Source organism: Panthera onca, chromosome B1 (assembly GCF_046562875.1).
Source record: "Panthera onca isolate mPanOnc1 chromosome B1, mPanOnc1 haplotype 2, whole genome shotgun sequence".
Lineage (NCBI taxonomy): Eukaryota > Metazoa > Chordata > Mammalia > Carnivora > Felidae > Panthera > Panthera onca.
In genome coordinates this window covers 121962600-121989970 of record NC_138342.1, presented here as the reverse complement: position 1 = coordinate 121989970, position 27371 = coordinate 121962600, and the positions used below count along the sequence as shown (strand labels likewise).

Below are 27371 nucleotides of genomic sequence, written 5' to 3'. Positions count from 1 at the left end.
GTTTCAGGAAGAGAGGTGTACGTGGTGAGGACATTAGAATGCTACCCCAGCTGTTTCTGCAAATTTTACCAGTGATCAGTGACCACCCAATCTTAGGCATTGGGATATGGCATAAAACTTGACTGCCATAAATCTTAAGTGTGGGGCCTATACACCAGTATTTTGGATCCAGATACAGCAGCCATATCTCATTTTGTTGCACTTTGCAGATACTGTGGGGGTTTGTTTTGTGTTTTTGTTTTTTTTACAAATTGAATGTATTTTAAACTTAATTATAATTGTTATGGCGACCTGGGATCTTTGATGTTACTGTAATTGTTTGGGGTTCCATAAACCATGACCATGTAAGAGGGCAAAATTAATGGATAAATGTTACATGTGGTCTGACTGCTCCCTAACTTGGCTGCTCTGCACCTCTCTCCAGGCTTTCTTGTTAGGGACTCATGCAGCTGGTGACTCTCGGTTGAAACTGGTGCTCACCAACCATTCTGAAAATCCTAGGGCCCTTTGGAATAATGCTAAATGTACTCTGCCTGTGCTCTGTGCTCTATAAGTGGAAGAACAAAGCCTGGATGACAGTACATCTGTTTACAACATGGTTTACTGAATACTGATGAGACCTACTGCTCAGAAAAAAGTTCCTTTCAAAATATTACTACTTATTTGACAATGTTGAATGCATCTGGTCCACCCAAGAACTCTAACAGAGATAGACAAGATGCATATTATTTTCATGTCTAACACAGCATCGATTTTGCAGCCCATGGATCAAGGAGTCATTTCGACTTTCAAGTCTTCTAATTTAAGAAATGCACTTCATAAGGTTGGCATAGTGATTCCTCTTCCTGATCTGGGCAAAGTACACTCAAAACCTTCTGGAAAGAATTCACCATTTTAGATGCCATTGAAAACATTCATGATTAATGGGAACGGGTCAAAGTATCCACATGAACAAGAGTTGGGAAGAAGGTGATTAGAACCCTCTGGAATAATTTTTGAAGGGTGTCAAGACATAAGTGGAATCTAAAAATGTGACTGAACTGCTGCCATCTCCTAATAAAATCTGAACGGATGAGGAGTTGCCTCTTATGAGCAAAGACAGTGGTTTCTTGAGATAGAATCTATCCCTGGTGAGGATGCTGTGAAGACTTGAAATGACAATAGACTTAGAATATTCCATAAACTTAAACTCTGCTGCTGTGCATCAACTAAGATGGACTCTAATTTTGAAAGAGGTTCTAATGTGGATAAAATGCTAACAGCACTACCTGCTAACCTTTCATTGGAAGGAGAGTTGATGTGGCAAACTTCATTATTATAAGAAATTGCCACAGCCATCCCGACCTTGAACTACCACCACTCTGAGCAGTCAGCAGCCACCAGCCACCAACATCGAAGCAAGACCCTCCACTAGCAAAAAGATTACAACTTGCTGAAAGCTTAGATGATAGCATTTTTAGCAACCACATATTAAGGCATGTGCGTTGCTTTTTTAAACACAATGCTATTATACTACGTTGTAAATGTATGCACTAGGAAACCAAAATAGCCATTTGACTCACTTTACTACAACATTCACTTTATTGCAGTGGTCTGGAACTGAATCCCCAGTATCTCTGAGGTAGGCCTGTATACTGAAATAGGTTACACTATATTTATAAAAAGCTGCTCCTTCCTTGAAAATGGTCTTTGGGAATCAGGTCAACCATGTTCTATGAGCAAGTCCATCATTCTGCACTTGATTCAACCTCTTCAAATCTTTTCAGCTTGAGACTGCCCACTGAATTGGCCCACTAAAACACTAACAGAAGTGTTAATAAGGGCTGGCAGCTCCTTAGAAAGGAAATTTTTAAATATTCCTTAAAACGGTAGTAGAACTAAACCCATCTACCACTCTTTAGGACATGCAGATCTTTAAAATTCTGTATGCTTATATATATAATTTTATATATAATCATATATATATAATCTTCATAATATTTTTGTAGTACTTAAAAAGTGTAATTCTACTTGACAAAGATTTGAAGCCACTAAATTGGTAAGTCAATTAATTGGTTGGTAGGTACCAAAAACTAGTCAATATATATTGCTGTTTGTCTTCTATCACACACAGTTTACTTCTTCCCATCCCTAACCCATTAGCGCCAGATGCTATGAGGCTGTTTCTCTTCCTCTTGAAAACTTGTCTTTGGTGACTTTCAACAGTTACCTTTAGCCTTATATTTTTCTAAGTATTTCTTCAAAAATGAGGCTCCCACGCTTAATGGTGACTTGTTTCATGAAAAGAGCGATCATTCCTCAAGTTTTGTGTACATAAGACCCAAAACTGTTTTCAGAACCCAAGGTTAAAATGAGGTCAATCTGGAGGGGAACACAAACTCAAATTACTCTACAGCTTGTCTTAGACACTGAATTTTGCTGGACACCGATAGCAACAATTCCACATTTTGGGAAAGTGAGCAGTATTAGTAATACTTTAAAAAATCAACACTGAAAATAAAAATCTCAATGTGTGGGCAGATGACAAGTGATAGGAATTTTAGAAGAAATTTAGAAGAAAATTTTAGGAATTTTAGAAGAAATCTAAAGGAAAGAGATAATGTCCTAAGGAAAAAAGGTAAAAATCAAATGAGAAAATTGAAGAAATGGAAAGAAAAGACCACTTAAGGATTATAAAAGTTATATTTATTCACGATGCTACATTTATTGCATTCCCTTAGAAAAATGGAGAACTGTTTATGTACCCAATTTGCACATATAAAACTTTATACAAATTATGTGTAGCACATAAAGGCCTCTGGTACAGCTAAAATCCTGACACTACAATTTGGGTAAATCCTGCTTCAGGGTCTCCAGTTTATCAAGTCTGTTCAGAGAAAATAAACACTGGTATTATACTCAATCTTGCCATTCACACTTAGAAATTATTTTAAAATATAAAATTTTCACTCTAAAAACTCAAAAAAGGTAAACTGGAAGGGGACACATTTTGTTACCGATTTCAATTTAACAGTATGACAAATTCATACCTTATTTTGGCTGGGTCTTTTTAAAAAAAACTATCACCTTAGTTTTGACATTCTTTCTAAGTTGTGGCTGCTTCAAGAAGGTAGTATGTCAAAACATTTACCAAACAGTAAAAATAATATTCCTTTTACAAAATGGTACAATAACACATTATGGAACCAGAAAATACTAAATGTCTTTGGCTATACAACTAAAAGGCCAGTCTTCCAACAGAATAGGGCATATTCACACCTCAGAACCAACTACAGACACAAAGCATAACAGAAATATGCATAGAATTTAAGGATAATTTGTCTTGCCTTTTTTTTTCCATTCTACCCATATAATAATCAAGGAGAATGCAATTTACATAATCTTCCCAGATGAGACTCCATATCGCACTACAAAGATACCCAAATTTCTGCAAAGGCAAAGTGAATTAAAACAATTACACAACTAAGACCAAAGGGACAAATGTTTGTTATCTGCAATTTTAGTTGTTTGCTTGTTTTTTTAAGCTTCTTTTTTTAAGCTTTGAGTGTAGAAATCATAGCTGATAAACAAAAAGTCACAATCTTCACAAATGAAACTATAATAGAAAAATAAATCAAATGAAACATTTATTAATAAATGAAGCCTGTTTTATTACTTCAAGTGTTAATGATAAAAAAAATTTCAGCACAGCTGTTGCATTTAAAAAAGTGAAACTACATACTATGTTTCTAGCTCAGTAAACAGATGAACCTGATGTCTTTGAATGACATAACAATTGAGCATTGTACAGTACATCTTATGAAGACCCGTAAATTAACGAACTACTGGTTTAAAGTTAGTGATTATGAAACAAATATGTATTCATAGTTTCAGCTTCTTTTTTCTTCCTCGACCATCAGGTGCTCCATCCATTTTACGTTTCTGTGTCTACAAATGAACAGAAGGATTGCTTTTCAGCACAAGACAACAAAGGTAAAACCTAGACTATTTTTACTTTATTAATAACTGCTACATAGTAATATGTATTTAGCCTTTCTTACCTATTATAATCTTAATACTCCAAATAGTCTTATCTACTCACTTTACTAACACAAATTTTATTGCTAATGAAATGATTTACAATAAGCAATAGTGAGTCAACACATCAAACCAGTATAACATGCCCTACCAAAAGAAAGCAGTACTAATTACTTTATGAAGTTACATAAATACCAAGGACATTAGAGGCATTCACTTATTCATGACTTTTTAATTACATCTAAATAAAAATATGACATTTTTTTCTCTTAAAATATCTGTATTCACAGTGCTAAGATATCACTGGGACAATAAGCCAAACCTTGGAAGTTTACATATTCTAAAATTGTAACTTGTACTCCTCAATGTCAACTGTAAGCTCCTGGCATTCACAGGACATGCCTTCCTAGGTTTTCATGAATGCCCAAATTATGAACTACCATCCGATTACCCACAGAATGCATAAAAGCAGCTTACTTAAAAAAAGAAAAAAAAAAGGACTAACACCTCAATGATAGCTAAGTAATGTTCAAATTCTTACAAAGAAAAGTCTTCTAAGAATGTTATTTACATATTCATGAATACTTACAGAAGGTTTTGGTCCTCTCTTCTTTTTCTCTGCCTTCTCTTTTTCTTCTAGTTCCATGTTTTCTCTTTCAATCAAGGTAATTAAGGTGTTACACCTCCTCTGGAGTTCCTGAATCGTAAAAATAAATTTATATGGTAAACATGTATTTTCCATTGTTTTCATGATACCCAAGTTATAAAGCTATAATGTTTTGGGGCGCCTGAGTGGCTCAGTTGAGTGTCCAACTCTTGACTTCAGCTCAGGGTCGGGCTCTATGCTTAGCATGGAACCTGCTTGAGATTCTTTCTCCCTCTCCCCCCACTCACGCACTCCCTAAAATAAAAAGAAAATTGTAATGTTTTAATGTAATATAAAATCATTTATGCACCCCCCATAGATAAAATGTATAAAACAGACCTAACAGCAACTGAATCACTCTTTAATTATATTTATAATGCATTTATAGTGCAACGTTTCCCAAACAAAGATACACAAGACAAGAAGATGCCCTTAATGAAAAATAACCCTTCAGAGGTCAAACACGAAAAGACTGTGCACCATCCTCCATCTTAAAGAGTGACAACATAAATACGCTGAGAGAAATCTTACTATGAAAGATGTTTAAATTTTGCTTATCCCTGTATATCCCAAACCTAAAACTACAGAACATTTTTAGCATTTTCATCCTAAATAAAACAAGACGGAAGTTAAAAGCTCAGAAGCAGTAAAATGCACAATAAAAAGAGGAATTAATTCGCTGAAGCCCAACTTTCCTGAATTATAACTTTAGGAACTTACTTATCAAAAACAGCTTTTTAAAATAATCCAGACTCGGGGCGCCTGGGTGGCTCAGTTGGTTAAGCGACCGACTTCAGCTCAGGTCATGATATCGCAGTTTGTGAGTTTGAGCCCCGCGTAGGGCTCTGTGCTGACAGCTCAGAGCCTGGAGCCTACTTCAGATTCTGTGTCTCCCCCTCTCTCTACCCCTCCCCTGCTCACGCTCTGTGTCTCCCTGTCTCTCAATAATAAAGATTAAAAAAAATTTAAAAAAAACAAAAACAAAAAAATAAAATAAAATAATCCAGACTCAACATTCAAATGGGCAGAGGCCTAAGTACAAGTTCTTTCTTTATAGAAATGTGTTCATTTATGGGAATGCAAGCTGGTGCAGCCGAAAACAGTATGGAGGTTCCTCAAAAAACTAAAAATAGAACTACCCTACAACCCAGCAGTTGCACCACTAGGCATTTATCCATGGGATACAAGTGTGCTGTTTTGAAGGGACACATGCACCCCCATGTTTATAGCAGCACTATCAACAACAGCCAAAGTATGGAAAGAGCCCAAATGTCCATCAATGGATGAATGGATAAAGATGTGGTATACATGTATGTATATGGATATATACATACACACAATGGAGTATTACTCAGCAATGAAAAGGGATGAAATCTTGCCATTTGCAACCACGTGGATGGAACTGGAGTGTATTATGCTAAGTGAAATTAGAGAAAGACAAAAATATGACTTCACTCATATGAGGACTTTAAGAGACAAAACAGATGAACATAAGGGAAAGAAAAATATAAAAACCGGGAAGGGGGACAAAACAGAAGAGACTCATAAATATGGAGAACAAACAGGGTTACTACAGGGGTTGTGGGAGGGGGGCTAAATGGGTAAGGGGCACTAGGGAATCTACTTTTGAAATCATTGTTGCACCATATGCTAATTTGGATGCAAATTTTAAAAAATAAAATTTAAAAAAATGTTCACTTAGAAAACCAAAATTTTCGGGGCGCCTGGGTGGCTCAGTCGGTTAAGCGGCCGACTTCGGCTCAGGTCACAATCTCGCGGTCCATGAGTTCGAGCCCCGCATCGGGCTCTGTGCTGACAGCTCAGAGCCTGGAGCCTGTTTCGGATTCTGTGTCTCCCTCTCTCTCTCTGACCCTCCCCTGTTCATGCTCTGTCTCTCTCTGTCTCAAAAATAAATAAACAAAAAAAAAAACAAAAAAACAAACAAAAAAAAACCACAAAATTTTCTGAACAATTCAAGTTTTAAATTATGATCATCACATTCAAAAGGTGGAACTGATGGTGATGCTTCCCATTTAGAACCTGATTAATAATATCAAAAACTAGCGCTTATCAGACGTGGTGATGTTACAAGATATGTGATACTAAAGGATAGAACCAGGAAATTTTTTAAGTTATCCATGATAACAGTTTAATTTTTTTTAATGTTTATTCATTTTTGAAAGAGCACAAGCAGGGGTGGGGCGGGGGACGACACAGAATCTGAAACAGGCTCCAGGCTCTGAGCTGTCAGCACAGAGCCCGACACAGGGCTTGAACTCACAAACCGCGAGAACATGACCGGAGCTGAAGTCAGATGCTCAACCGACTGAGCCACCCAGGCACCCCTCCATAACAGCTTTTTAACTATAGATAACTGTTTTCTCATGATCTGATTTAACCTCTAATACTTACAATACTGTAACTACAATGTACTCCAAAGATGGAATGAAACCACAATTTTACCTATTAAGCAATACTTACTCTGAATGGTTTGCTACGTTACACAAAAAGGCCCAAGCACTCACCATTGCAGTTCTGGACTTCAAAAACCAGTCAAATCTGAACTGAGGAGAGTTGCGAATACACTGTCGTAATTCATCATAAACGTTTTCTTTGTCGAATCCAAGTTTGTGAAGCATACAGATTAGAAAACGATCCTCTTCTTCAGTATAGTTTTTTCCTTTGTTAGTACCATACGATATTCTCAGCTGATGAAAAGGTGCTTTGTACCGTCCAATCTATCAAAGTTAAATTTTATAATATTATGTAAATCCTGTATAATACATATTTCAAATCAACATTAGTAAAATTAGCTAAAAATGTTATGTTCCAAATCAGAATTTTCTACCCAAAGCATCTCAACTACATTATATAACCTTTGTTGTGAAACAACCTTATAGTCTTTATTATTCTAAAGAGAAATATAGGCTGAGACTTTCTGATACTATGTAGGAAAGAGCAAAATCAGGGTTGCTGACCAAGATCCATCAACTGAAGTACTAAGGTAAATTCTGTTGAGACTTCATTTGAATGTTGTTCTTTGAAGAAAATTTACATTTGAAACCATCATTTCATTTCCTTTTAAAAAGTTACTTTAACTCGCATATTCTCAGGAAGAAGTTATATTACTGACTGCCAGATTTATTAATACACAAAGTACCTTCGTGTCAAGTGCTTTTTTGATACTAATTCTTCTTTGAATTCTTGCCTCTCCCCTTTCAATCTGAGCCATAATCTTCTCTATGTCCTGGAGTTCATTGCATCTTTCCCAGAATACAGCTGGTAAAAAAGATGGACAGATGGGACAGATGGAGGAAGGGGTAAGATATAAATAATTTCTCACAAATGCTCTCATTTATTTAACTTGCTAAGGATTAAGAAATATTTCCATTTCTCTCGTATCTAATACTACAAAGTAAATAAGTCAATTATTTAATTTTCTTAACTGTAAAAAAAAAAAAAAAAAAGATGAGCTGGATGATTTAAGTATCTCCCAACTCTTAACTTTCTATTATTGAATCCTAAGCAGACTCATCACAGCACAACCAGACCTATTGATATGACAATCCAATTGACTTCAGGAAACAGAGGCATATAATACTTGAGTCATTACAGAGAAAAATAAAATGAAAGCACAATTATTCAGTGTATTCAGTACCCTATTATTTTCTTGGCTATAGCCAGTTCACTAGGGTAAAAAATAAAAGTATCTTTTTTTTTTTTAAAGAACATTTTCTAAATTGATTTTTTAAAAGACCTAACTTGATTTTTTAAAAACACAAAAAAACTAAACCTCCCCAACAGCTCTCCAAAGAACCTGAGAACATTCTTGTATCTATTAAAATAATAAGAAAATTACCTGAATATTCAATAACTTCTTCTGGAGTTTTTCCTTCTACTTCTCTTGCAATATTTTCAATATCATCACGACCCCACTTCTCATTAGCTTTGATAAACTGGTTAAAATCTCTCTTATTCCAATTGGTAAATCCCTTCAAAGCAGCAGAAACAAAATATTAACACACTGAACATGGATAAGACACTACTACACTTTTCTGTAACACTTAAGAAAAATTGGTAAATTTTCAACTACTCCTTGTTTTTAAGTTTTTAAAGTGGTAACTTTTCATACACACAGATGTGCATTTTTAGCAATATGTCATATATTGCTTAGATAACCAAGCAATTAAATCTGAGTGGAAGAGAGTAAGGAATGCTGCATGCAAAGGTGACCTTTTTGCTGAGTGCTGAGGATTAGCAGGACTTTGCAAAAAGGAATGAAAAACATATAGCAAAGAGCAAAGACATAACAAGTGGGAAAACAGAAGAAAAACAGAGCTTCAAAAGTAGGCCAGATACTGGCCTACAGTAAGGCCAGATTCTGAAAGACCCTGATTAAACCCTAATGGTTGTTAAGTAGAAACTTGTGTTTGAGAATAGTAACTTAATACCAGTGTGGAAGATTCATAGGAAAAGAAAATGAGAATACTGAAAGAAAGGTGATCAAAAGGTTATCCACTCTACCAAGGCTGGTACAAATCTCTCCTCTTCTAAACTACCTCAACAACTCATGACAATCAAAATGTAGCATGCTTTATCATCTCCAATTACTCCATTTTTTAAAGAAGACTTGTACTTTGTATACCCCAACACAACCTAAACACAGTACCTTACAAAATGATAGTTACTAAGTTTTATGTTGATTGAAGACTATACCTGTGTTAGAAGCTTCTCTTTTTCCTCTAACTCTTCATCATTAAGGGGTTCAGCTTCATCAATCTTAAGCTGTTCTTCTTTTTGTGCCTGTGCTGCATTTGGTAGGTCAGGATTTCGAGGCACCTAAAAAAAAAATAATCCAACCATGAAAAAAAATACTGCTATATACCATTTGTTAAGAACAAACCAGATTAGTTATGATCAAAGTGTTACTCCCATTACCTTGTACCCAATAGTTTTTCTGTAATACAGAATTTCTTTTTCCAATAATTCAAATAAACGCGGAGGAAAGAACTGGAAATCCTGAACGTTAGGTTGTTTCGGAGGTCGAGGAGCCTACAGACAAAAACAGCATTGTTCATTTAAAAAAACCTGTTTTAATTAATGGTAACCTTCCTGTTTCCATACGCCATGACAGCCAATTCTCTAAGCAACTGATCAATTATTAACATTGAACATTAATCAAATTTTTTATTTTTTTTTAAATTTTACTTTTTATTTTTAAAAGTTTATATCCAAATTAGTTAGCATACAGTGCAACAATTTCAGGAGTAGATTCCTTAGGGCCCCTTACCCATTTAGCCTATCCCACCTTCCACAACCCCTCCCGTAACCCTCAGTTTGTTCTCCATATTTATGAGTCTCTTCTGTTTTGTCCCTCTCCCTGTTTTTGTATTATTTTTGTTTCCCTTCCCTTACAGTCATCTGTTTTGTCTCTTAAAGTCCTCATGTGAATGAAGCATATGATTTTTGTTTTTCTCTAATTTCACTCAGCATAATACCCTCCAGTTCCATCCATGTAGTTGCAAATGGCAAGATTTCATTCTTTTTGATTGCCGAGTAATACTCCATTGTATATGTGTACCACATCTTCTTTATCCATTCATCCATCGATGGACATTTGGGCTCTTTCCAAACTTTGGCTATTGTTGATAGTGCTGCTATAAACATGCGGGTGCATGTATCCCTTCGAAAGAGCACACGTGTATCCCTTGGATAAATGCCTAGTAGTGCAACTGCTGGGTCATAGGGTAGTTCTATTTTTAGAACATTAATCAAATTTTAAATGCATACATTCACAACTAATTTTTAGAAAATTTCTTAACAAAAACTGAAGGAAATACACTGTAAGAAGCGACATAAATACCTAATTCTCAATCTGATTTTACTGCAAGAATATAAGAAAAAAATTACATTTCCGGTATTTTTAAATGTTTTATTGCTCTGTCAACTCACCTTGGGTGCTTTAGGTTCACTGACACGAAGAGCTTCCCTAAAATAGGCATCAACAGCATAGTTGGCTTTTCTTTCTCGTTTTGGTGGTTCAATCCACTCTGTGAATGCTATCTAGTGTATGGGAAATAATTCATATTACCTATTTTTATTATATACAGTCACAAATCTTATATGAATGCAACTCTTACTGTGTACAATACAACTCTTGTTTGTAATGGAAAGACATTCGTAAAATGCTGGACTATAAGCTCTAGGAGGATAGGAACTATGCTACTTTGCTCAAAACTATGTAATCAATACATGGAACAGTGTCCAGTAAATAACACATATACACAGTAAGTACCTCTTGATCAAATGAAGAACATTCTATCGGGTAGGGGGAAAAAAATTACAGAATATGCTACAACCCAAACTAGGAGAAAAATGTAGGTGTGTACTTAGCCCAGAAAACATTCAGAGGATATACAGGCCTAAATGTTAACAGAAAAAAAGTGAGTAGAATTCTTTTTTTCTTCCAACCTGTAGGTATTTTTAAATTTCTCTACAATACAAACAAGTATTGTTTAAGGAATTAGGAAGTTTTTCCCTTTAATTACCAGCCAATTCTGTTAAAAAAAAAAAAATCTAGTAAGGTTGTGACAAATTTCTTTGCCAATTATTTTAATTTTCAAAGATTCCAAACTATAATCACCCCATATTTCAACTATAATAGTATATACAGTAAGCCTCATTAAATTTTTAAAACATTTCAGAGATTACTAACTGAAAATAATTTAGATGTGAATATACAGAAATGACTGCTTTGAGACAAATTTACAAGGCATTACACCTAACACTTAAAATTGCAAGTTTCAAGTAAAATAAAGTGTTCAAGTAACCAAAATGTCTTTCAAAATTACCTTTTGTTTTTCTCTATAATCCTCTCCTTCAAAGTTATAAACACTCGACTCTGTATCCATTGTGAAGTTTCTAAGGGAGCTTTCACCCATCTTGGAGAGCTTTTCATTCATCTCTGCAGTCTAGGGAAAAAAACAGATTAGAGACCAAAAAAAAAAAAAAAAAAAAAAAAACCCAGAAGAATTGTAGTCAAAATTAGGCTTTACAGTACACAAAAGCTTCTTTTTATGGTTCACATTAACAAGTACTTCCTCAAACAGTTCTGATTTAAAACAGTTTATATATTAAAAACATTATCACATTTAGGGGTGCCTGAGTGGCTCAACTGGTTAAGGGTCTGACTCTTGATTTCGGCTCAGGTCGTGATCTCAGTTTGTGAGTTCAAGCCCCGTGTCCAGCTTTGTACTGACAGCGTGGAGCCTACTTGGAATTTTCTCTCCCTCTCTCTCTGCCCCTCCCCTGCTTGTGCATCTCTCTCTTAAAATAAATAACTTAAAAAAATAAAAACATTGTCATTTAATCTGTACCTCACCTTCTTTGCACCTCTTTCCAAAATACCATCAATATCCTCATCCGTAATCTCACTTTCCTTTGAAGCAAATACATGTGTTGCCCCATGTCTAATCATTTGAAGCATTTCATCTTTCCCAATTTTGTTCAGATTCTGATCCACAAGCCTTCCTGGAAATAAAAAACAAAAACAAACAAAACACATGTTATATAATGTTAAACAAACTATATTTTACTGGAAACTTGGTATTTTAAATGTTAGATGTAATACCATGTATTCTGCCTCAAGCATCAATCATTTCTGTTTATTCATTTCTGATAATTTTCATTTTCACATAAACAATGCCAAATTCGTAGTTGTAAGCTTTGAAATATTCTAAAGTTTATCTATTACATAATGAAGCCTACTGTATACCATCTCAATAAAATACATTCTTATATGGGCTGAATAAAAGCAATTTGGGATTTTTGAAAATCAAATTAGCAAGGTTTTTAAGTATCAACAGATGAGATTATAAACACAAGAAATTTCTGATAAGCAGAAAAGCATTAATATTAACTCCCCAATCACCTTTTTCTACCTAGGAAAAAAAAAAAAAAAAAAAAAGTGAAGTACTAAAAATCTTTTTACATTGCCAAACTTTATCTAAGGTCTGAAATATACATCAATTTCTGAAAATTTCCTAATTTTAAGAACTGAAACTCTTGAAAGTATTTTTTGATTGTAGAACAAATTCAACATAAGAAAATTAAGATCTTCAGTTGGTAGGAATCTGGCCAATACTGTAACTGTATTAAAAAATGCAGGCATCAAAACAAAACAAGCCAAAATACAAAAAGAATTACTTTCACCCAGAAGGGCCATTCACATACAACATACAAGCGTCAAGTTTTGTATTCCAATCAACTTGTAATAAGTGAATAAAGATCCAAGTTGTTCTCTCAGATCTTAAATGCTTATGTATCATGGCTCTGGATCCCTAACAGAATGCACAAACATCTATGAGTTACAAAGTTAGGATAGACCTACAGAACTTGTTTCTTTGGACTGAAAGCTATCTCACTATCAAAATGTTCTTAGCCTTATTAAAACTACTTCCCTATTGGACAGGAGGGAGCTATTCAGACATAAAGTGTTCTATGGTTTCTTATATTTTTAATTATGTTCCTTACTCCACGAGACAGTAATACAAAAGTATACACCTGAGGCTTGCTGTTTAATTCCTGTAAAGCTATTAGCACAAAATGTGCTCCAAAATTTGACACCCTCCCCCACAATAAACCCAACTAAGTAAAAAACTCAAACAGCTTTTCTGAGCTGACTTGTCAACTAATTTTTAATCTTTTTTTAAAAAGTGTTTCAAAGATGAGAATTAAAAACAACACAAGGCAGGTGTTTTTCTAAAAACATGGATGAAGAATGTGAGGGGGGAAAAAAAGAAGTAGCCATTACATTACCCATGAGAAAACTCACTGTTGGGCAGGCCCCAGAGACTTTCATAATTAAACACTTCACTCTAATAGTTAATATAGTTCTTGGTCCTCGATGAGTCACCTCCTAGCTATACGAATGGTAAACTAGTGACTTGCCTCTACTTATGCCAACCTCAAGCTGCCATGAAGACTACAGGAAGTAATGGATGCAATTTAGCACCTTGCTTGGCACAAAGCAAGCACATGATAGTAATTATTAATAAAAACAGTTAATAAGCCATCATTTATTGCCACATCTGCAGAGACATGACTAACACTATGGCTGGCATTAATGGGATATCAAAGAAATGTAACAGTCCCTTACTCACATGAAAATTAAAAGCTGGTTGACAAAACGAAGACAGGTAACATGGAATCATCAGTGAGCAGTATTAACCAGTGTATCTCTGGGCTTTATAGACAGATAAAAAGTACATGCTCATAATGCAAATTTGAGAAGGAAAGAAACCAATGTGATTCCAAGGTTAATGAGGTTTTCCCCCCTATTTTTCCGTGTTACACATCCCATCACCAACCTTACTGTGATATAGCTCCATGAAAATGTAAATGTCTTCCTTAAAAGCTAATCTGGCACAAGAACTTCACTCTCTTCAATCAGCCCAAAATAAAATCCCACTCTTACCTTCTAGTCCTATTTACATTAATGTAATAAACATTACATTGTAACATTACATTACATCACCCACCCTCTCACTAAATTATAAACTCTATGGAAGTAAACACACTTGTTGCTTTCATTCACCACTGTATTCTCAGCAATAAGAACAATGCCTGGCATCTGGTGGCTGTTCAGTAAATAGCTGGCAGACTAGAAAAAAGAATAACATCAGATTCTTTGAGTTTCATTTGTATTTCTTCATTTTACCCCAGACTAATTAATAGAGTGCTTATTAGTACACGTAAATCATACTCACCACAGCTCTATTTAATGTGTACCACACTAAATGCTGGGTTTTTTATATGCATTATCCCCTTTAATCCTTAATAGTCCTAAACAGTATTGCCATTATCCCCATCTAACAGATGAGAAAATAGGCTCAGATGGTATAAAAAAACTGCTAACTGACAAAGTCAACATGCAAACCTCAACCTTCCTGAGCCCAAACCAATCTTAATAAAACTAAAGCTCACTTTTCTCTGGAATATACATACTGTCCAGGCTGCTAGCTTGATTCCATAGGTGCTCAATAACAAGAACCTCCTAAAAAATCTAGGAAGCAAATGTGTCAATCCAACTTGGTAAATTTTTCAAAGTTCTAAGGCTCACCTTGTTGAATGACTATTGAATCCAGTCTGAGTTTCATCTCAGCACGTTCCACTATTCTTTCTTCCACAGTATTATCAGTTATAAAGCGGAACACTCGGACTGTCTTGGTTTGTCCAATTCTATGTGCCCGGTCCTAGGTAAATTACTATGTTACTTTGAATACAGTTAAAAATTCACATAAATAACATCTGATTATGTACACTGGCAAATAAAATATTCTCAAGAATGAAAGTTTTTAAGGTAACAAAACTACTCTAAAAATAGATTTCTATTAGATTAATATTTTTTAGATTCTCAAAGATTCTCCATTTCAATAAGATTAATTGGTTATCTCACAAGGGAAACTTTTAAGAGGTATGGAATACATCAGATGCTAAATCTGTGAGAAACTACCTGGTTACTTTTACTAGGTTATACTGACATAAAATTCACATCTCTAGCTAAAACAAAAAAAAATTATAATTTTTAGGTTGGATAATAAAAATCTTTCCTAAATCTATTTTTATGTTTACATTCAAATTGCCTTTCCACCTAAATCATATATAAATTTTCATTGCTTAATTAGGAAAAGAAGTAACATGAATAAAAGAACTCCACAACAATATAACCCAATTAACTACATGTAAGTAGTCAAATTAATTTAAATTCCATTTCTGTTTAACTCCTGTTAAGTTCAACAAACACATTTTTATAAAACATCCCTTATTTCTAATTGATCAACATTCCCCATCTACCCTATAAATAGTATAGGATAAAAGCAACCAACATGAGTTATGGTCAACAACATTATGGGTCATTAATGGTACCAAACTTAAGAATTCGTAAGTTTTCGTATTTATCTACAAATCACAAATTTTCTCAACCTAAAAATGATCTTCCTGATCTAGCCAAAGTACTCCCACACTCCCAAACGGGGAGGTTTGTAGCTCACCAAACCTGTTTCCCTTTCCCCCCAAGGCACAACTATACTATCATTTATCAATTCTCTTGCAACCCAGTTATGCTATGTGATTGAGTGCTGGCCAATGAATGTGGGAACACTTTCAGGTCTGACTCAGAAAAAATTTCCTAGGCAATCCTCAGCTCTCTGTCATACCCCTTCTGTCATCAGTATAGACAGGATATAGCTGGACTCCAAGGTCCTAAGATATGGCAAAGCTATAAAGACAGAAATATCCTGCTTTAGATGAAAGATCTATAAAATACCCTCACTGAATTATTAAGTCAGAGAAAAATAAAATGCTACTGGGTTTAAATCACTGACAGTTGTAGACTATTATCTTGCGCCAATGAAAATGTTAAGCATGGAACATCTCTTACCATAGCCTGGAGATCTACTTGGGGATTCCAATCTGAATCATACAAAATTACTACATCAGCAGTAGCAAGATTAATGCCAAGACCACCAGCACGTGTACTTAACATGAAAACAAACTTTGTGCTGTTTGGTTCATTGTATGCATTGATGGACTCCTATAGATATAAAATAAAACAAATGTCAGGAAATTGTTTTATCTGATTATTTTTTACCTTCCCTCCTTGGGTTTTACTTACTTGTCTCTCATCATGGGGTGTCTGCCCATCCAATCTACAGTACTCATAATTTCTCCACATGCAATAATCTTCCAAAATATCCAATACCCTCGTCATCTGACTGAAGATTAGTACTCGTGAACCTGTTAGCAAACAGAATATCCTATTTTCAGAAGCTTCAAAAGTAAAAAAAAAATTATTTAAAAATTTAAGGCTAACCAAAACTAAGACTAACCAATTACCCCCCCTTAATTCCAAGTTACCTAGTTGGTCATAAGAAGAAAACTACACATTATTTATTTACCCAAGTCAGTCATTTCCACATTTTTCCCATTGTGGCACAAATGAAAAAGGGGAAAATCTGTACAACACACTAAAGTAAACAGAAAAGGGTTATCTGTTCTGGCATGGGAGGTCTTGCCATCCCAAGGCTGAGAGAACCATTCTTTTTATTCCACATACATTTAAAAATAACTTTCCATCACCACCACTGTAATTCTCCCACATGATTGCCCTAAACATCCCCTAACACATTCAAAACCATCTCCTTGTGGTTCTAAAGACCCAAATCCAGATCAAAAGACTAGAATATAAATGTGGCCTCACATCTACATCTACATTGGTCATCCTTCACTTATGCCATGATTCAAGTTATCCAACTGCCTTCCATTTTTTCAGCCAGCTGCACAATGCCTTCAGTGGAATGTATGAAGATCAAGTGATCATTATAAAAAATGATTATAAAATTATCTTGTTTTGGAAGCTGACGCCAATAATCTGCTGTTGTCTCACCTTCTTACACCTGAAATACTAAGGATGTTCAGTAGGCCCCCATTTTTCTTACAAGGTTTAATACAGCTTGCATTAATATCTGAGTATTCCTACCAAGGTCTTGCTATTTCTCTCCACCAATTCAATCCTTTAATTACTACTTAGCTTTCAAAGAAAGCATTTTTAGAAAATACATTTCCACAAAAAGGTATAAAAGCAGTAAAAAAAAGGCAAACCAATTCACTGACAACTCTTAGAAGGTTTTTGATAGTCAATATCCTAAAGGAGACTGGTATAAAAATCATTCTTATCAAAACACACCGAGAAACACAAATTGAAAAACTTGAAATTTCTATTATTTCACATTACAGAATAATTTGTGTATGAAATGCTTTGATGTCTAGGGCTTCCTTCAAAATAATCTAGGAGAAAAGCAGATATGTATAAACAAGTTTTGCCATAAGTTTGTAATTGTTGCAGCTGGCATCATACTAAATTTGTTCTATAGTCATGTATTTTAAACACATCTCTACACATATACTACAGACATACTCATTTTCATACAAAAAGTCATGTTATAAACAAAACTGCTTTGGGTCCATGCACATATTTAATAATTTATAATTTATTGTTTAACTTGTTTAAATTTAAATAATTTATTAATTATGCAAATACCCATATAAATAATTGAACAATACCATGAACACAACACTGTCTACCAAAGTATCTGGGACCTGTGTAAGGTGGAAAGCGTATTCGTGGCATTTTATAACAAAAAGCTGATATATGCAGGAAAGCATCCATAAAATGAGAACTCTCTCCCAAAGTCCAGGAATATAACTGCCCTAATTAACTACTGATCACTAAGAAGATTTATAAGCCTAAAATTAGGGGGTAGAAGTGAAGCTCAGATAATGGATAGAAATTTGTAAATGTCCCACACTTCAACTTTGCAAGTACCAGATTAGTAATTTCAAATTGTAGTGGTCCCTCATTTTACATTAGAAATTTTAAAACAGTTTTCATCACTTCTCAATTTGATACTAAGAACATAGATACCTTGTTCTTTTAATTTAGGGAGCAGCTTGTCTAACACCACCATTTTGCCACTGTTGGTAACTAGATGCATATCTGTTGTATAAGGTGGACCAGGTTCAGCTCCATCAAAGAGATATGGATGATTACAGCATTTCCTCAACTGCATCAGAATGTTCAATAACCTCATTTTGTCCATCTTCCCTGCAGAGTTTAGTATATCTATATCCTTCATTAATATCCGAGTATACCTATTGAGAAGAAAAACATTTTAAAAGGGCTCAAGTTTTCCCTGACCAGTCCCTGTTACTTTAGATACTTAATTCCCTCCCCCACCTCAACCCAAAAATATCTGTAAAGAACCAATCAACTTCTAAGATGTGGTTAGGAGTTTACCATCTATTATAACATCTTTCTTTTTTCTTGTTTTTCTTTATTGCCCCCACTGTTCCAATGTTCACTTAGGCTTTAGGCCTTGAGATCCAAAACAGTGTGTCTCCTTGGGATGAATTAAAAGAAAGCAGTATGACACAACATTAACTAATCAAAACTAACACTTAAGCTTTAAATGTAATTTTAATTCGTAGTCTTTTCCTAATGGAAGAGTACCACTATTCAATGTAGCTAGTGTAGAATTTGGGTAAGAATGTGAGGATCTGGGGAGGTGGAAAGAATCATGTTAGGGTAAGGCATGATGATGAGAAAAAAATGAATACAATGTGATTTAAATATAAACAGAAGTACATGGGGGGGAGAAGGAGATATGAGGGCAGTAAAGCTATAGCCATATATGGATTGTAAAAAGCCTTGAATGCGTATCAAGAACTTAAACATCCTGCAGGTAAGAGTAATCTGTCTAAATACCAAAGTTTCAAGACCTTGAATCCTCTGAACAAAATAATTTCAATAACCTAAAGCCATCTATGCTTAACAATTCCAATTACGAGGCAGAAAATATTCATGATAGACCTTTCCATCACATTTCTGACTGATACAAAGTTCACCGAAGTTTTTAACTTAAAAAAAGACTTCTCTTCCTTTAACATGGACTCAATGTTGTAGTTATTTTAGAGCCACAAAAGACAAAGCCTAATAGCTTTGAACCTTATAAAAGCCTTCCAAAAGTTTTGAGGACATTTAGGATGGACTACCTTCCACAGTAGTTACCTCTTTCCCAGATAATGTGCCCATTTCTTACATTCTATCTTTTCTGTCCTTTTATCAACAACTCCAGCCCTTTGCAAATACTTATCAAGTACAGAATTAAATACACTTGAAATATACTGTAACCAGTAAAGAAAAGGGCGCTGTTTATTTCCCTCCTTTGAACACTATACTTATGTTAATATATGCTAAGATAATAATGTCTTTTTTTTTTTTTACAGCCACTTCACTTTGTAGATTCATGGTGACCTATCTATAAAAAAAATTTTTTTTAATATTAAGTTAGTGGTTTATAGCCTTTTGGATTTCATACACACATAAAACCTAAGAAAAGAGAAAACTTACAAGGTTTTCAACATTTTTATTACGCCCTAGAGAGATGTTTAAAAATAGCTACCATGTATTACCACCATAAATTCACAAAAGGCCATTTTATCCTGCCTAAAATAACACATCAACTCAGAATGGAGTCTTATAAATTAAACATATGTAGCTTTACAAATTAAAAGAAAGCACCTGAATTTTCTATCTCTACAATCTCCAACTTCATCAGAGATTAGCACTAATCCACAATCCAGTATTTGTGAACCACCAAATTAACTATATGTCTACATCTGTGCCATCAGTTTCTTTTTAAAAAATCCAAGTAGAAGAGTTTATATATATACCCCTGTTTAGTTAAATGCGAAGTTTAATCCTTGGATTCATGAACCTCCCACTCTGATTCTGTCAGCTACTAGTTTCAACTCTTTGTATTATAAGTTTGATTAGCAAGTCCTAAGTCATATGACCAGAAAACTCTTCGGTCTGAGTTCAGAGAGCAAACAGGAATTCCTTGAAGACACAATTAGGAAAACAAGGTACAAACAAAAGTTAGTGAAGAATCAATAGTGATTTCAAAATGTCTAAGAACACATACCATTCCCTTTGCATTTTGCTGAGACCCACATAGATTTTTACTTCCTTCTTTGGAGGCAAACTCTTTTCAACATCAGCTTTAATTCGACGAAGGAGGAATGGACGCAAAACCTTTCAGATCAAAAAGAAATGGAGATGACCTTATTTATAAGTATTATTTCAGGATCTCAAGATTGTTTATTACATGGAAATTTATCTATTTTTTAGGACTTCTCCCTTCTAAATACGTAATTTCTTATTACCAAATTCCTCAAGGGTAATACAAGATCATTACTTATTCAACACATACAATGAATATATACTTGCCAAATTGTCACAAAATACTGAAAACATTTAAGTATTGATGCTTTCAATAGTCACTGACTTTCAGGTTTAAAACCAGTCATAGTACTCCCTTATCTGTGTATTAACCACAGTCTGGAAGCAGATGATCCTCCTCCTAACATATCATAAGGTCAGTAGTAGCCTAACCCTATAGCACAATGCCTAATGTCCTTCATTTCACTTCATCTTATCATGTAGGCATTTTTATCATCTTATCACAACAGTACAGTAAGGTATTTTGAGAGACCATATTTATACAACTTATGTTACAGAATATTTACGATTATCCTATTTTATAATTACTGCTGTTAATCTCTTACCTTGACTAATTTATGAATTGAACTATCACAGGTATGTATGTATAAAAAAAACCCGTACGTATGGGGTTTGGTACTATCTGTGGTTTCAGGCATCCACTGGGAATCTTGGAACATATCACCTGCAGACAAGAGGTGGTGGGGAGGGAGGGGGAGGGACGGGACGGGGCAAGGGGCAAGGACTACTGTATTTGCAGGTAGTTTGTCCAACAGTACTTAAAGCTACGCTCACATTTAAATGTTTTTATGGTTACAGTTTTTAAGTTTACCACCCTTTTGGTGGGTGGGCAGATGGGTGAAATAGATGATGGGGATTAAGAAGTGCACTTATGATAAGCACTGGTGATGTACTGAATTGTTGGATCACTATACTGTACACCTAAAACTAATATAACACTGTATGGTACACTATACTACACCATTAAAATAAAAACTTAGTAAAAAAATTTTACTACCCTATTTTTTACAGAAGTAGACCATACATAAAGTACACAAATCATGACTATACAATTGAATAAATTTTAATCAAGTAAACACACCCATGTAACCAACTACCACCTAGATAAAAATAGAATACTGCAGAAATCCCTCTTACAACCATCCCAGTCACTATTCTTTTTTGTCCCCAAGGGTAAACAATATTCTTATTATTTTAACATCCTAGATTAGTTTTGCCTGTTATTTTTAACTTTACCCACATATATACAATATATCTGTATTTTTATACATTTTATCTCATTTCTTTTATTCAGCATGTTTGTAAACCTACCCATGTTATATTGTATGTAGTTCATTTTCATGAAATTTAAAACATCTACAAAACTAAAGATTTTTTATTTTTATCTTCCTATGTTCTATTTATACTAGCCTATAAAAATGTAACAAATTAAAAACTGGTGAGAATCAGCAACACTTCTCTAATATCATCATGTAAGGAAGCTAGTATAGTCTTAGCTGACAGCCAGCACCAACTGCCAGACATGTTAGTGAAGACCTTCAGCCCCACTGGCCCTTTTCTAGAATTGTCCAGGTAAACGCAGCTGGACAAATCCAGGTAAAACCAGCAAAGAAACCACTCAGCCAATCCATAAATTCTGGAGTTACTAAAATATGTACTATTAAGGGTTTTTTTTTGGGGGGGGGGGGGGATGTTAGGAGTATTTTGCAATAATAGGTAACTAATACATCAAGTAAGAAAAATCTCATTTCTAAGTATACCTATGCTGACTCTGAATATCCTCTTTCATCATGAGACCACAGGAACTACAGTGGGAACTTCAAGACAGAGTACAGAAAGGTAGCTACCAGGCCCCAACTTGATAAGCATCTTCATACTACTCTGAACAAAATAGAGATGCCAAAAGTGGATGGTTCTGTTATGTGGATTGTTTTAGTTTGCTTTATGTACATGTACCTATTTATTAAAGCAAAATCTACATATATACCCCACACTCCTAGTAAGTAAATCTAAATTGGGTGCTTACATGCTTAAATGCCACCTAAATTGAAACAAAGAGATCTAGGAGATTATCACCTTCAAATACTTAATATAATTAAATTTCAGTACACGAGAATTTTAAAACACATAATTAATTTATATAGAAACAAGTATTTGAACATTCATAAACTTAATTATTCCTCTGTTCAAATATCCACTATGAATGAGGCACTGTGCTGGAGATACAAATGTAAGACATGTTTCCTGACTTTGTTTACAATGCACAGCAGGAAAAACATTTGTAGATTAAACATTTCAAAACTCTATGCAAAGTCCTATTCTAGTTAGAATGCCATGATTATTAAAGATGGGATACAAAGAAATTTCTAGGCTGGCCTTGTCCTGGGTATTCAGTGGAAAAGGCGACATTACCACTGAGTGCTGGACTAGGTAGGGAAAGAGGGGGAGAGTAGGAAAGGGGACACTAGATGTAGCAGAAAGGATAGGCAAAGACAAAGAAACTGCCATTAGCACAATGTTTACAGAAAACTGACAGTAGGGTCAGGAATTTTAACAAATTAAATTGATGTAAGAAGTGTAACAGAAGTTAGAGAATGTCAGAAAAGTTAAATCATGGGGGTTGGGGAGGAGAGCTGCCCACACCCCCGCCAGGGGGCACCTACAATGCCCAGCAACACGTTTGGTTGTCACAAATAGGAACATGCTATTGGCATATAGTGGGTGGAAGTGTCAAAACTGCTGTTAAACAGGAAAACCACCTAAAACTATCTAGACCAAAATGTCAATATGAGTTGAGAACCCATGAGTTAGGTCATGAAAGGCCTTGTATGCCATGTTTACAAGGTCTGGCTTTATTCTGCTCGACACGCTATCTTAATCTGGGTTCTATTTGAGAAATTACCTACCAACTTTCACTTGTGAACCTTCATGAAGAAGGAACAAAGCTACATATCAAAACAAAAAATTACCAACTCTGCTCACAATGCACTATTAGCAGTTGCTTATACAGTCAATGGATTTAAAAACAAAAAACTGACCCCCTTTACCTTTGAGAACCACATGTCTTAAATTCAGATTACTTTTGCATTTATTAAATTAGGATTTCATCCTAGGTTCTAACATTAAAAGCACCATACCTCACCCTGCTCCCCCTTACTGTAAGATCAAATGGTTAAGTGATAGGATTCAAATAGATCTGATTCTGCAGTGCACCTGGGCGGCTCACCTGGTTAAGCAACCAACTCTTGATTTCAGCTCAGGTCATGATCTCACGATTTGTGAGATTGAGCCCGCACTGGGCTCTGTGCTGTGGGTGCACAGCCTGCTTGAGATTCTTTCTCTCTCCCTCTCTCTCTGCCCTAGCCCCACTGGGTGTCTCTTTCTCTCTCAAAAATAAAGAAATAAACTTAAAAAAAAAAAAAAATAAATAAATCTGATTCTGGTCACTATGTTTTGTTTGTTAACAGAAAAATAATCCACTAATTTAAACCTCTCTACTCATGTTTCCCATTAGAAATATGCTCTATTTAACCTTATTCCAAAATACTTACCATATGAAGCCTCTCAACTAGCTTTTGATCCCCAAGGCAATTGTTTGTATCAAACCATGAATCAAAGTCCTAGATTAACAAACCAAAAATATATTAAGATCAGAAATATTAACTACCAGTATTAACTACAAATAAACTATTTATGCTAGAGATAACAATGATTTCTAGAATTAGTTGAGTATTTGAGTTGTAGATTGCAAAAAATCATTTGGTTCAATCCCATACATTTCACGTGTCACTGTTAGCAATTAATTTTAGAACTACTTTGAGAATCAGATTACTTCCTAAACAATTTTCTCAAAAACAAAGATGACAAGTTTCACAATGAAAAAAACCATAGTTGGAAAAGAAATTCTGTAGAATTAGAGAATTAATATTCTTGAAAAATATCTTTCTTTAGAAAAGCTTAAAAATTAAAATCACTTTAGTTTGTTCTCTAAGGCTACTCAGACTACTCAAACACAAAGTTTGCAGAGCAATAGTCAATTTTAACTAAATTAATTTAAATTACCAACATTTCATTAGTATTTGGGTAGGATCTGAAAAAGGGTAACATTTCCATATTCTTACCTCTTTAGCATATCTGGTATATATTTGTGCTCTGTTAGTAAGCATAATCTTAGAATTAACGGTGTTAACTACAAGAAAACTTTAACTTATTGCTAAACAAAGTATCAATGCACTAAGAAAAAGAAATGATCTCAAACAAAAGCGTCTAAATACATAAAAGCAGAACTAAAGTATTTTTCTGAGTTAAATGTCTTCCAAGAACACAAATTTCTCTATTCTTTTAAAATGATCCTTAACACAACAATCCAAAATTACCCCTTTTGGAACTTAATTGAGTTCTTCAAAGCCACACACACACACACACACACACACACACACACGCACGCACGCACACACTAGCGCGCACGCTCTCTGTATCTCTGTATCTCTGCTCTGTATCTCTTGCTCTCTCCAGCCATGGAAACAAAGTTAAAAAATGAACAAATGAACTCTGGTTCAGCAAAACAATGAAATTACAAACGGCATAGACTTTCAATATACATATTATATTCTTAGGTACAGCCAACAGTTTGAGTACCTAACCATTTTTATGAGTGCAAACAATCTATTAAAAGGTAACGTTTAGGTTCAATGTTTGTCAGGCCATAAAAAAAGATGGCTAGACAGGTTTTACCGAATTTGAAGACAATCTTGGGAAGAGTACATTTATGGGACTTAAAACACAAGCAATGTGAAGCTCACAAATTCAACTGGGGTATAACCTGAGCAGTACTTAAGAACACAGGCAGTCCACCGACAGCCGTTGAAATTCAGGCCGTGACTACCTGTTTGGTATATGAATCTATGATATTCCAGAGGGGGAAAACAAAGGTTTGTAAAATGATATTTGTCTGGGTGGCTCAGTTGGTTGAGCATGAGACTTCGGCTCAAGTCATGATGTCACTGTTTGTGTGTTTGAGCCCCACGTAGGGCTCTGTGCTGACAGTTGGGAGCCTGGAGTCTGTTCCAGATTCTGTGTCTCCCTCTCTCCCTCTGCCCTTCCCCAGCTCGTGTTCTCTCTCTCTCCCTCCCTCAAAAATAAATAAACTTTAAAAAAAGAAGTTAAAAAAAAAAAAAAAAAAAGAAACCCAAAGACACAAACAAGTAACTCTCAGGAGGCATAGAAAAAATTTGGTAGGTTATACCAGGCCATATAAAAGATGAAAAATTAACAATTATCTCAAGCAGGGCTGAAAGGTCAATTTTATTATAAAAATGTATAGCACTAAACAAAAACACTAACATTCCAACCAAACGGTAAGACATACTTACGTCTGCTGAATTAAAGACATCTGGCAACAAAAAATTAAGAAGTGACCAGAGCTCGTGCAAGTTGTTTTGAAGAGGTGTTCCAGTTAATAATAGTCGATTTGTAGTCTTGAATTCCCTCACTATTTCTGACAACTAAAAGAACCAAATTCATCATTAGAAGATTCTACATATTGATCAAATTCTAAATGAAGGTACAAATGATTTTCATTTCCAAATACTAAATTACCTTGGATTTTTCATTTTTGATCCTGTGAGCTTCATCTATAACTAAGTATCTCCAATTAAATTTTTTGAAAACTGACTTCTCTTTTATAAGCATTTCATAAGATGTTACACATACATCCCATTCTCCTGGTAATAAAACATCTCTGACAAAAGCAGCCTGTGCAGCAAGAGAAAAAAATTACATCAGGCAGAAATAAACTATACATTAAATTTATTGATGACAAGTAATCTAATACATAAAAGAGGGTAGAAATATTAAAAAGAGATAGTTACCTATAGTATGCAAACATCCAGAAATGGCTCAAACTAACTTCATTAATCATTTTCACTAATCATTTTTAAGTGTCAGAGCCATTTAGTAAAATAATTGACAAATTGATCAGTGCAAAATTCAATAAACTAAGTAACTCTTAAATGTCTTTTTTCATTTCCAACAGGTGCTAAAATTCTTAGGAGAGACAGGTTTAGGCAAAGGAGTGTACGGTTTGTGCCATAAAGTGAAGACTCAAGGATGGTTTGCAGTAACCATTTTCACTCCTTTCATATTTACAATCTATTAAGGCTTTGCTATTGTAAGTCTTATTTTACAAGAAAGTAAAGCAAGAAGTGGTTTAAATTGGGCTCCAAAACATAAAAAGCAATTTGGTAACTTAAAATACCCAAAATATCTATACAAGGAGAAAAAGAAATCTAGAATCATCACTGATTGCTAAATGAAGAGGAAACAAAATTAAGTACATTTACTTTTAACATAGTACACTTTAAAATCTGAACTTTATATTCTCAAAAGTATCATTATTTCCTTCCAAAAAATTTCAACTAACCAACATTTTAACTTATTTCAATAAATACCACACCAGCTAATCAAAATACTGTGATTGGCTCAATCCATCTTTAAAAAATACCGTGACTATTAATTACCATTATGCATATCAATCTAAACAAAATCTGGCTCCTCAAATTTCCAACCACTTCTCAAACTCAAAACTTCTTTAAACAAGGATTTTGCTTCTAGAATGAGAACATGCCCTTTGATTTTATACAACCAATCTCAAAATAAAAGAAACTATATTCATATGGCATCATAGTGTCTACAACTCCTTTTCCCCAGTAGGATTCTTGACCACCAAGATAATATGACATCTGTAAATTATGAATATTTGTGAAGACCCAAGTTTACTATTGGACTCCTTCTCTTTTATCCTCTTCTAGTTACCCCCCTCCCCTAAACCTAAACTCAAATTGTTTTAGTATCAAAAATGTAAAGGAACATGAAAAGCTTACTCTTTGTTCTTTATCTCCTATCAAGCAAACAGATCTAAGTGTTGGTACCCATCTCTTGAATTCACTCATCCAGTTGTGTAATGTAGACTTAGGAACCAAAACCATATGAGGACCAGGAATGTTTCTATAGTGTTTCATGTACCCAAGAAGAGAAATTGTTTGAAGAGTCTTTCCCAAGCCCTGAAAG

At 34.6% G+C, this 27371-nt stretch overlaps 1 protein-coding gene across 2 annotated transcripts in view; it reads right to left on the bottom strand.

The window, feature by feature from the left end:
* Positions 1 to 2663: 2663 nt before the first annotated feature.
* The window catches only part of SMARCA5 (SNF2 related chromatin remodeling ATPase 5), a 38673-nt gene continuing 13965 nt past the window's right edge, over positions 2664 to 27371 (bottom strand). For both annotated transcript variants that reach the window (XM_060654080.3, XM_081795570.1), the window contains 19 exons: positions 27185 to 27364; positions 25902 to 26057; positions 25676 to 25807; positions 23855 to 23923; positions 20206 to 20315; positions 18147 to 18373; positions 16338 to 16459; positions 16104 to 16256; positions 14784 to 14916; positions 12045 to 12193; positions 11515 to 11634; positions 10616 to 10726; positions 9602 to 9715; positions 9380 to 9502; positions 8523 to 8655; positions 7824 to 7942; positions 7189 to 7401; positions 4607 to 4714; positions 2664 to 3927 (listed from right to left, as the gene is read on the bottom strand). In XM_060654080.3, coding sequence (XP_060510063.1) covers positions 3862 to 3927; positions 4607 to 4714; positions 7189 to 7401; positions 7824 to 7942; positions 8523 to 8655; positions 9380 to 9502; positions 9602 to 9715; positions 10616 to 10726; positions 11515 to 11634; positions 12045 to 12193; positions 14784 to 14916; positions 16104 to 16256; positions 16338 to 16459; positions 18147 to 18373; positions 20206 to 20315; positions 23855 to 23923; positions 25676 to 25807; positions 25902 to 26057; positions 27185 to 27364 — 2538 coding nt within the window. In that variant the 3' untranslated portion in view covers positions 2664 to 3861. The remainder of the gene's footprint in view (positions 3928 to 4606; positions 4715 to 7188; positions 7402 to 7823; positions 7943 to 8522; positions 8656 to 9379; positions 9503 to 9601; positions 9716 to 10615; positions 10727 to 11514; positions 11635 to 12044; positions 12194 to 14783; positions 14917 to 16103; positions 16257 to 16337; positions 16460 to 18146; positions 18374 to 20205; positions 20316 to 23854; positions 23924 to 25675; positions 25808 to 25901; positions 26058 to 27184; positions 27365 to 27371) is intronic.